Source organism: Sinocyclocheilus anshuiensis, unplaced genomic scaffold (genome assembly GCF_001515605.1).
Source record: "Sinocyclocheilus anshuiensis isolate Anshui unplaced genomic scaffold, SAMN03320099.WGS_v1.1 scaffold822, whole genome shotgun sequence".
Taxonomy (NCBI): Eukaryota; Metazoa; Chordata; class Actinopteri; order Cypriniformes; family Cyprinidae; genus Sinocyclocheilus; species Sinocyclocheilus anshuiensis.
The window spans coordinates 995,509-1,006,340 of NW_015539892.1; the positions used below are offsets into that span (position 1 = coordinate 995,509).

The 10,832-nt window shown below is 36.3% G+C and overlaps 1 protein-coding gene across 4 annotated transcripts in view; it reads right to left on the minus strand.

Annotated features, from left to right (window-relative positions):
* The window catches only part of LOC107685817 (metastasis suppressor protein 1-like), a 77,143-nt gene that overhangs the window by 11,077 nt on the left and 55,234 nt on the right, over positions 1–10,832 (minus strand). For all 4 annotated transcript variants that reach the window (XM_016482551.1, XM_016482553.1, XM_016482552.1 and 1 more), the window contains 3 exons: positions 6,222–6,306; positions 6,013–6,104; positions 5,014–5,088 (listed from right to left, as the gene is read on the minus strand). In XM_016482551.1, coding sequence (XP_016338037.1) covers positions 5,014–5,088; positions 6,013–6,104; positions 6,222–6,306 — 252 coding nt within the window. The remainder of the gene's footprint in view (positions 1–5,013; positions 5,089–6,012; positions 6,105–6,221; positions 6,307–10,832) is intronic.

The following is a 10,832-nucleotide window of genomic DNA, read 5'->3' on the forward strand; positions in this document are numbered from 1 at the left end:
AAAAAGAACGGTTGTTGTATATGCTATGTTGAAAACCAAAATTGAAAGTAGAACCATACCCACAAAATGTTGCGAGAAAAAGTAAAATATTGACTTCTTTTCAGATTTTTGTTGTTGACTTTTTGCACCCTTAATAAACATTTTCAAAATGCACAAATTAATATTGAAAAAAAAAACGTTGATTTTAAAAGTTCTGTTAGGCTAAATTAGGAGTAATGCTTATCCCACATGCTCGATTGAGAGCCGAATGCATGACTTTAAAGTATGATTTTAAAACGTTTGAGTTTCGTTTGAGGGTGCTTGGCATCTCTAGCACCCCCGTAGACCGTGCCTGGATACAAACAGCTGATTAAATGCAAAGAATTAAATATTTTAACCGTGAAAAATTATCAAGATATTTTGCGAAACTAGCTATATGATCATAAAAATTTCAATGCCTTTCAATATTGACGCCAGATATTTTTTATAAAGCAATGGGTTACTGGTAGCCACATCAGTAGCACTAGAGGGCACTTTTAGCATGTGTATAGAAATGCTAAAACACTAGAAATTAAATTTAGCATTTATATACATAAAAAAACAAGCTGTATAACAATTTTATGATTTTTCACGAAATAAGAATTTTGTGTCTGCTTATTCTATTAATGAGTGTCAGAACCATTAAAGAAGAAACCACATTTTCCATGTTTCATTTCTAGGTTAAAAAAGGACAAATTAATGGATGCAAAAGTATACGGACCATTATCAATAATCTATGGGAAATTATGCATTTTATATAAAGCAGAACCAAATGGAAAGCCCCATGCACATTTTAGAAAAGTAACACAGCTCTAGTGTTTGGTTCATTTGAGCTATTTAAACACAAAAAAACAAACCTCATTTAAAAACAGAAAAGGGAGGTGATGGGAAAATAACCCAGAGCCATTCGGACAAAGGTGTGTGCGCCACAGAGACATTCCCTCAGGTCTAGAAGTCCCGTGCGGTTGGAAGCTATGATGTCATGAGCAGACACCTTCTCTCCATAAACACATGCAGGAGGCAGGTGTGCAGGTTTTCTGGGAGAAGTAGGGCAAAGGAACCTTACTGATGATGATGGTTAGCCTCCACCCAGTAGGTGGTACTACACTGGATCTGTGACTAAGGGCCCTCAAGGATTTCATTTTTAAACAACGAGTGCACAGCAACATGTGAATATACCTGGGCTGCATATCATTTAGCATACTAGGTCTAAATAACATGCGAATAAAATGAGGAAATCGATTATCAATGCATTAAATCTGAGATGAAATATAAACAAATTCTAAAATTAAACCATTTCATTCATATTTAAAAATGTAGTTAATTCAGACACCAAAGAAAAAGCAGAATGTCCAGAGCTCTGGTTCTTCATACCATCTCAAACACGGCAGCAACAGCATTGGAATACTAATGTGCATGAGTTTGAATAATTCAGATCCAATGCTCTTTTTCTTCACAATCCCCACACAGACGGTTCTAAGACTTCTGAGAGGTCTGCCCCCTAGACCTCGGAGTAACACAAATGTAAGATATAAAGATGAATGTGCATTCCGAGACGCATCATAGGTCTAGATGCCATATTTATTTTAATTTTCTCACCACCTGTGAGAGTTATGGCAGTAACTCAAACAGCGCTAGGATGGGGTTATGGGTGTGCGCTAGCCTCTGAATCAACATGCTAACATTTCATTCAGCCCCTATCTTATGATTCAGACTGTGTCAGGACAAGGCCAGCTGCAGATGACTAACATCACAGTAAAGGACTCTCCTAGTAGGAGGTACTACAGATAAAAGTAATGATTGTTCATGATATTTTTCATGAAATTACCCCCTTTGCATGTGGTAAAAATTCCAAGTAAAAATGATCATTGGTGAGTATATGAAACTAGGCTACTAGCTAATTGGAAATGCAAAATAATACATGGTAGAAAATGCAAATATAGAACAACACTGATCGAATCAAACCACGGAGATACAAACAGTCTGCCAGAGAATTACTAATGAATTTGAACAAAATCTCTGATGTAAATATCCCCAAAGAAATGTGTTCTGCCTTATTATACAGATTTCCCTTTGGTTCAGTTTTCAGAATCAGTAAGTGGCTATTAAACCAAAAGACACACCGCATCAAAGGTCATATTACTCCTTAAATACAAGACAAGACAGATCATGCAGCAGCAGCAGAAGGACCCTTCCGTATGAAAGGGAGTATATGACCACAGGGTGTTTTCCCAATGGTGGGAAAGATGACATGCCAATGGAAGGAAGGATGGGGGATCTCTTTCCTCTTTGAGAGTTTGTGTGGCCTTGAGATATGAGCTATTCTGGTGACAATGCTCTATTAAAAACTGCTCATTTCCTCAAATGCTAGTTTTTCCCCCTATAAAAAAAAACAATTAAAAAAATAAATAAACCCCTCCATACAGTCCCTCCAGTGTCACATGATCCTTCAGAAATAATTCTATGTTGATGTGATGCCCAAAATCAATTTCTTAATATTATCAATGTCAAAAATAGATATTTTTGTGGAAACCGTGATATATATTTTTTTCAGGATTCTTTGAACAGAGTTTAAAAACAACAGATTTAATTTGAAATATCAATCTTTTGTGACAATGTAAAGTCTTTGCTGTCACTTTTGATCAATTTAATCCATCCTTACTGAATAAAAGTCTTTATTTCTTAAATCTTATATATTAGGAAGGGGGTCCTCGGAAAGGAGATTATCATACTTGAGGGTCCTTGGCACCAGAAAGCTTACAAATCATAAAATGGAGTTCGATCAGGGGGTTTTATGTATGAGCACACAGAAAACGCAAAAGTCATTTTTATAATATCCTCTGGAAATGTTGAGTAAGCGTTTGCATGAGGGTGGATGCAAAATATAAAGCAGCGGGAGTGTTGACCCCTCAAACAGACCAGAGCAGAAGTGAACCATAATGACAGAACACATCTGCATATGCATTTATCTCTCTCGCCGCCTCTATTCCATGTATTCAATTCATCACGGCTCCATTTATCCCTCACATCTCTTCCACCATCTTAAACTCGTTTCATGCCACATCCCAACACCCTCGAAATTATGCCAACAGTATTCAAATCTCATTTAAAGTCTGTTAACCATTTAATACAAGAAGCTTAATGTCACGTCTAAACCATTTCCAACTAAAATCAAAAGAAAGTATTTATATTTTGTAAAAAAAAAAAGAAAATAAATATTTATGCACTATTGTTTGCATTGCAATATTATTCTCATGAGAATTATACATGCTCCCACCTCCCCAAATTCCCATTACCGTAACACGCTTTACTTTGTTTTTATTGTTAATTAAAACCAAACCTATTAAAAATAATTCTCATTAATTAAAATAAAGCTGAAATTAAAAAAACATATTCGATTAAAAACCTAGACAGAAATTAGAATGAAAAAAAAACAAGAGTAGGTACTAAATTACTAACTAAAACTAACTAAACTAAAACAGAAATAAATAAATTCAAGTTAAATTTAAATATTAAGAAAAAAACTGAAACACACATTAATTTGTTAAAACTAAAAATTATCAAAAATGAAAAAGTTGATTCAAAATATTAATAAATACTATAATACTTTACAAGTGATCTAAAAATAACTTCAGTCTTTTGATTCTTTTTTGCAATACAAATTTTTTTAAACAATATAAAGTCTGTGCAAAGTCAATACTGCCATGCTGTATGAATACAATTAAAAAATTTTTTACAGTAATGCATTACAATAATGAGAATTTGGGGATGAATGTGCTTAAAGGCAGAGTAAGTGATTTCTGGTAGCCAATGTTGATATTTGAAATCACCAAAACAAACACGCCCCTACCCCAAAAGGGTCTTGCCTCTATTCTGATAGCTCCGCCCCACATATACGTACGCAACCCAGGCAACGATTAGTTCTGTGAAACAAAGCAAAACCAATGTTACACCGTGTCTACGAATGTGAGCGGTGCGGCGCAACAAATCCCCGACAGAAAACTGCTGCCGGGTTCTATTTATGACGTGCTGACACAAATTTCAAATGGTTTTCAACGGTCGTTTGATCGCGTCCAGTGTAGGCAGACTTTAGCTGTTGTAGACACGGTGTTACTCACCTATTGAGAAGAAACAAAGCAACCTCGGCGTCCGATCGCAGCCCTCCGCTCCTTGAGTTCTCTCCAGCGCTGGAAAGCTGATCCGATATTTACACGGGTCCTACTTCTTGCCTTATCGTTCCGCAGACGTTTTCCTCTTTTGTTTTTTATCCGCCATCTCTATCTTTCTGTCGCTGGCTCGGCTAATGTCCGTCCCATGCACTGAACGCGCTCTCCTCCACATCACGAGTAGACACGCCCCTTATTGCTGATTGGCTACAAGTTTGTTTTGTGATTCGGCCCAAATCAGTTTTCTAAAGTGTTTTTTGAAAAATCACTCACTCTGCCTTTAACTTATAAAAATAACATCACAATGGATCTTAGTTCTACAAACAAGCTTTATCGTCTTTATGCAAATAATAATTAATAATTTGGGGGGTGAAATATGACCTAGACATGTTCTTTATAGGTGTTGTGAGATTCTCCCAAAAAGTGTAGTAGGTTCTGTTGGTGAAACTACTGCCTCATCATTCAGTTAGATTTTGGCTAGATGTAGTTTTTTGTCAAGCTGTAAAAATAAACACTGAAGGACTATTTCAAATGAACATTCAGTTAACAGCGCCTTATGACCAGAGGCAAGATGGCCAAGGTTGATGCCATGACAACACAGGGTGTGGTATTATGACAACACGGGGTGCGGCGCCAACAGAAGTCATGGGTATGTCCTATTGTGTTTAGACAAAGAGATCTGAGGCTGTAATTTGAGAAAGAGTGTGCGAGTGTGTAACAAGACAACAGGACTTCACGTTTCAACTCATAGAACATAATTAAAACACTATTTACCCAAGATGTTCACCCTTTCATTCAAAGATGTCATATCTAAGCATCAAGATCTTACCTTTTTTAACTTTCTTCTGCAGTTTAATCGTATCTGAAGATTTCTTCTTGATCTCTGCACGTGCTTTCTTATATTCTAAAAAACAACAAAGGCAGGGAAAGAACAACATTAGCCTCTTCAGTGGAAGCAAAAGCTAAATATTAATAAGTTCAGTGATTCAAATCCCTAAGCTTAAATATGAGCAACAATAATTATGTTGCCTGCCTTAGCAAGCACTGCTAATAAATGATTCACAATGATGTCAAATGAAACGACCCCTTAGCAACCTGGGGTTGCTAAGGGGTCGTGTTGGACAGACGTGTTGGAGATAGCATGGGTGTAGCCGTGCGTTCACTGGCGAACTGCAAGCTAACTGATTGAATGCCTAATCTTTTATATGACATAATGGATTGTTCTTATGAATAAATTATCCATTGTGAGCTGTAATATAACTGTCTGAGGGACTCCCACAGAGTTAAGAGTCATTTAATAAGTAACAGTGTGCAGCTAAGAGGACAGGTTTTCCGACAGTGATATTCTTAAAGGGGGTGGTGATATACTTTTTTGTTTTTGCACTGAGGTCAACGAGTTTTCTGTGCCTATAACAATCATAACTTAGTTTTTAATGGGCATTTTTCCTCTTAAGATTTCTATGAAAACGGTTTCATAGTATAATCAACTCTTATCTCAAAGGATAAAGAAATACTAGATTCCATTACCATTTTAATTAACAATTTAATTGTTTGTGTACATTATTAATATATAAAGTCTGAACATGCTGTATGGAACAGCCTGGATATTCTTCTAGGTATTGTTTTTATTCTGCTTTAACTTGTTTTATGAATTTTTCATTTTCAGGTTAACTCTACCTTTAAATTCAACCCACTTAGCTTGAAAAACCTCCATTAAAGGATTAAAACGATACTTTGCCTCTTTCTGTACAGGAGCTTTTTCAACACAAAGATTAAATACTAAACCTGTTGAATTCTGATTATATCACATAGGGAAGGAGGCCGATACCTTTGGCGTGGTCTTTATCCAGCTGACTGGCAACCTTCTTCCACTCTTCAATTTTCAGTTCCAGAGGAGTGATCAAGTTATCCATGAGAGCCCTGCACACACACACACACACACACTCCATACAGTTAATGCATTGTATAATACATAATCTTTATTACCAATTCAACTAATGAGCTTATAAATAACAAAAGAGAATTAAATAGTCATACGTGGTGAATAGTTTGAGCTTGTTCTCAATGCTTCTGTGTCTCATACACATCCTGGTCAAAGCCGATCCGATCTCTTTCGTCGCTCCTGGAGGGAAAAAAAAGAGAAAGGAAATTAATATCAGTGTCCTTAATCTCACAATCTTCCATTCTAAGCTCCATCAGAAGCTGTGAAATGCCAAGAGGAAAAACATGTTGCTTAAGAGTCCTGAAAGAACAGTTTCATCACATTGTTCTCTTCTCTCTTCTCCTCACTCCTTTCTTTCCCCCTCTTTCTCTTTAATAAGTGGCTGAATGGGCTTCATTTTGTAACATGTCTCAGACAGCTTTCAACATAACTCATCTTATCTTTCACAGGAATGTGTGCTTCAAATGAAACAACTCAGATTTCTCATTAACGAGGATTAAAGGAATCGCTTGCCCAAAACTTCTGACGCAGAAGAGGCGAGGACACGACACATACACACATCTTGACCAAGTAGCATTTCCTCTCTAAATACAAAAATGTATAGAATTATTTAAAGAATTGAAATAGGAGGAATAGAGCTAGGAACTGAAAAATGATGTTAAATTCTTCATTCTGTACGGTTAACAAATTATACATAATATAATAAACTACTGTTCAAAAGTTTGAGGTCAGTAAGATTTTTTGTAAGAAATTAAGATTTATTACACATTGATCAAATCTGACAGTAAAGATATTTATAATATTACAAAATAATTCTATTTCAAATAAATGCTTTTGAACTTTCTATTCATCAGAGAATCCTGAAGAAAAAAAAAGTATCATGTTTTTAAAAACCAAATCAGTATATTAGAATCTCTGAAGGATCATGTGACACTGAAGACTGGAGAAATTATTCTGGAAAAAAAAAAAAGTTTTAAACAGGTCAATTACTTAGCTTCTGCATAATCACACTAATGCATCACTGCAGCAACCCCTCCAGCGTGCAGGAAGAGCACTGCACATTCATCAAGAGACTGCTCACACAAACCCCTTTCCACAGCCCGGGTGCCAGAGAAACCAGCTCTTCCACAACCCCTCAAGCCTATGCACTCATTATCTTTGGTTAGTGTACAGCAAGCTTGGTGCACAAAAACTAGATCGCTCCTATTAGGATCAACAAAGCCATGTACTCTGGAAGCTTCTCACTTTTTATTTCCTTCATCTAGCTAAAATGACTTTATTTACCAATACAGTGTGTTTGAAATGATTGCTATGAATTGTATTCATTATAACACAATGAATCTTTTTCAAATTATTCTCCTTCTAGGTAAGGAAAACAGTGAAAAACAATCAATCTCTCACAATCAGGAAAGGCAGCCAATTTTTAGGGCCCTACACACACACAGCTGGATTTTGTTTGAATTTTTTCCAACCTAAAGTCAGCTGAGGAAAGGAAAACATAAAAAAGATGCTAGATTTTTGGGCTAGCACATGTACAGCTGAGAAGCACAGCCAAAAAAAAGAAGCTTTATTTAATCACTGATCTGAGACAATTCAACTATTCACTTGCTAACAGTTGAGGTAAACATCTGGGAAAGGCATAGACTAGACTGGCTTATTAACAGCCTCTATGATAAATTATTATCTAAATAATTCCGATTACAAAAGCTGATAAACTAGTTAGATTAGGCATTACATCGCAATGATACATCCATTCACCCACCCACCCATAAACACATAAAAGGTCACTTTATCTAATGAGTCGGAAACTCTGAAATAACAATTTCTATTAAAGAGGTCATATGAAGAGATTTCAAGTTTTCCTTTCTCTTTGGAGTGTTACAAACTGATTGTGCATATGACCCCTTTAACATAATCGACCCTGTGAGTCACAGTGAATGAAATATTAAAATTAATTGTGTTGAGACGGTGCAAACAGTCTCAATGCTGACATTAAACCGTCTAATCAGATACGCTTTATACTGGACTGCTGACTGTGTTTGAGCAGGATGTAGCTTATGCAATATGCAAATTATGCACAGAACGGTTTCTCTTATTGGCTGAAAAAACTGCCCTTCACCTCACTTTAACACTCGCTTCTCTTTCAGTTTCATTCTTCCATTATTTGAGTCCTCTTCAAAAAGTGAACCATGAAAGTGTAAAGTAACAATTCTAGTAATATATTTCAATTAAAAAAAAAAACTATTTCATTTAGTTATTCATTTTCATTTTAAATGTTTTAAAAATATTTCAATTTCTGTGTAGTTGCTCCTCATTCCAAATGTGAAGAAATGCTGTCAACTGAATTTTCCCACAAAACCTGATTTTCTGCACCCGTTATCATTGAGCTACATCTAATGTAAATATACATTATATAATATACATATTATATAACATACAATAAAACAAAAATAAAGTGAACCTTGCATGCATATTGCAAGTTAAAAGTCCAATGTTCGGAGCATTTACAACAGTCAAAATTTACACTTTGAGACACCAATGACTGAGTGTGAAAACACCCGTCTGTTTATCTCTCATTAAAATGAAATACATTACTATCACTGAAGTTAATTCTATAATCCTAACTGAAGTAGATCCTTGATACTGTTCTCTTTTTTCCATTGAAGTTCATCATGAAACTACATATCTGTCACTGTACTTCCTGGTAAGCGTTTCCCAGGGCTATAGCCGGGGGCAGCAAATGTGTGCGCTCTAAAATCTGACTGTTCCTCCTGCAGGACTAGACATGTCATATCACGCACCTCACTGGTCTTTTTGTTGCCGTTTGCATGATGCATGATCTTCAGAGCAGCAACTACTGTCACAAACTGGTCTCTGTTGATGTTTTGAAGTCGAATGATTCGGGGAGGTGGGACGTCACACCCTGATGCCTCGGGCTGACGCTCAATAAGTCACATTACTGCCAAGACATTTCACACGCAAGATCTCAACACATTACCTGCTGGGGGGTTAAGACATTAAACTTTCAAATGTCTCTGGTGTCAATCAACCAGTGTCAAATAAAGAGCACAAACTTTGTAAGAACAGTTCTCTAGCTCTATAATTACAGGTGTTTGAGTGTAAACCCCAGACAAACCAGTTGCCAATGTAAAAACTGTCTGAAATTCATTTTTCCCTTCTTTAATTCCTCTTAAAAGTAGCAGATCAAGCTGATTGCGCCATTCTGTATATTCTTGTGATAAAACTTCACCACCTAGCCAATTTTCCAGCCACTTTAATAACAACTGTTATGCTTGGTGGAAACCACAATAGGGAGCATTCAATTAATTTAACCGCTCGTTACTGTTGGAATCAGATTAATCTATTGTTAGTGGCTATGTATTCAAAACAAAACAGTAGCATACCACTTTTTAGATCAGTTAGGTTGGAGTTGTGGCCTAGCGATTAGCACACAAATTCTGACACAATAAGTGAGTTCTGTAGGTTCGAATATAGCGCCAAAAGATTTTCAAATTCTCTCTTTTCCCCATAATTTCCTGTTCTCTTGTCTGTGCCTAAAAAGACCAAGTAATAAAAATGGGGGAAAAAAACTGCATTCTTAAGTTAATGAAGTGCGATTCTGATGCTTCAAGCTTTATATAGACGGTTTCATCGGGCACACGCGCCTAGCCCGAAGTTAACTTCCGGTCTGTGTCAAATTCTCTCTTTTCCCCATAATTTCCTGTTCTCTTGTCTGCGCCTATAAAGACCAAGTAATAAAAATGGGGGAAAAAACTGCATTCTTAAGTTAATGAAGTGCGATTCTGATGCTTCAAGCTTTATATACGGTTTCATCGGGCACACGCGCCTAGCCCGAAGTTAACTTCCGGTCTGTGTTTGTTTATCAGTCTGGCTATGAGGGTTGGGTACCGTTCACATTTGAACCGGTACCGTACTGGTATCGGTACCTGAATTTCGGTGCCGGTACCCAACGGTACCTTTTTTCGGTACTTTACTCTCTGTGCAATTACAAAAACATTTATTTAATTGAAAAAATAAGTCCAAAAGTCCACAATTTTGAACAATAGGGCCCTACAAACTTCTTTTTCTTTTTTAATTGTATTATTTTCTACAATTAAGTGATTAACCTGGTTGTAATATTTATTTTTATCATTTAATTGTTTTATTTACATTTGATAGAAAATGGAATATTTAAAGATGTACATTATACTGTACAAAAGTAATACAAGAGTAATATATTTCTGTTACATGCTAAACCGTACTTTTATTTTGACAGATTGCCATGAAGTTTCTGTGTGTATACAGTATGATGATGCTAGTTTTCTCAAATGAAACGGTAAAATTCTCGCGAAGTGACTCTCACAGCAGCTCTGGAGATTAAGTTGTGTTCATGCCGTCATATAGTGAGACGCAGAGGCCAAAAATCACCCCGAGCGTCACGCGTACGTCAGTATTTGTGTAGTAAAAAAAAAAAACGCGTATCCGCCATTCATGCATACAGAGAGGCAAGCGGAACATGCAGGATTCATATTTAAACCATCTTTTTCATACAGAGAGGCAAGCGGAACATGCAGGATTCATATTTAAAACATCTTTTTGAATTTTAATATTCACAGACACTAGTTCATATCACGATTCAAATTAAGTGGCAGTGGCTACTTTTGATTTATTCGTCCAAAATTGACAAATTCAGTGGCATTCAATGC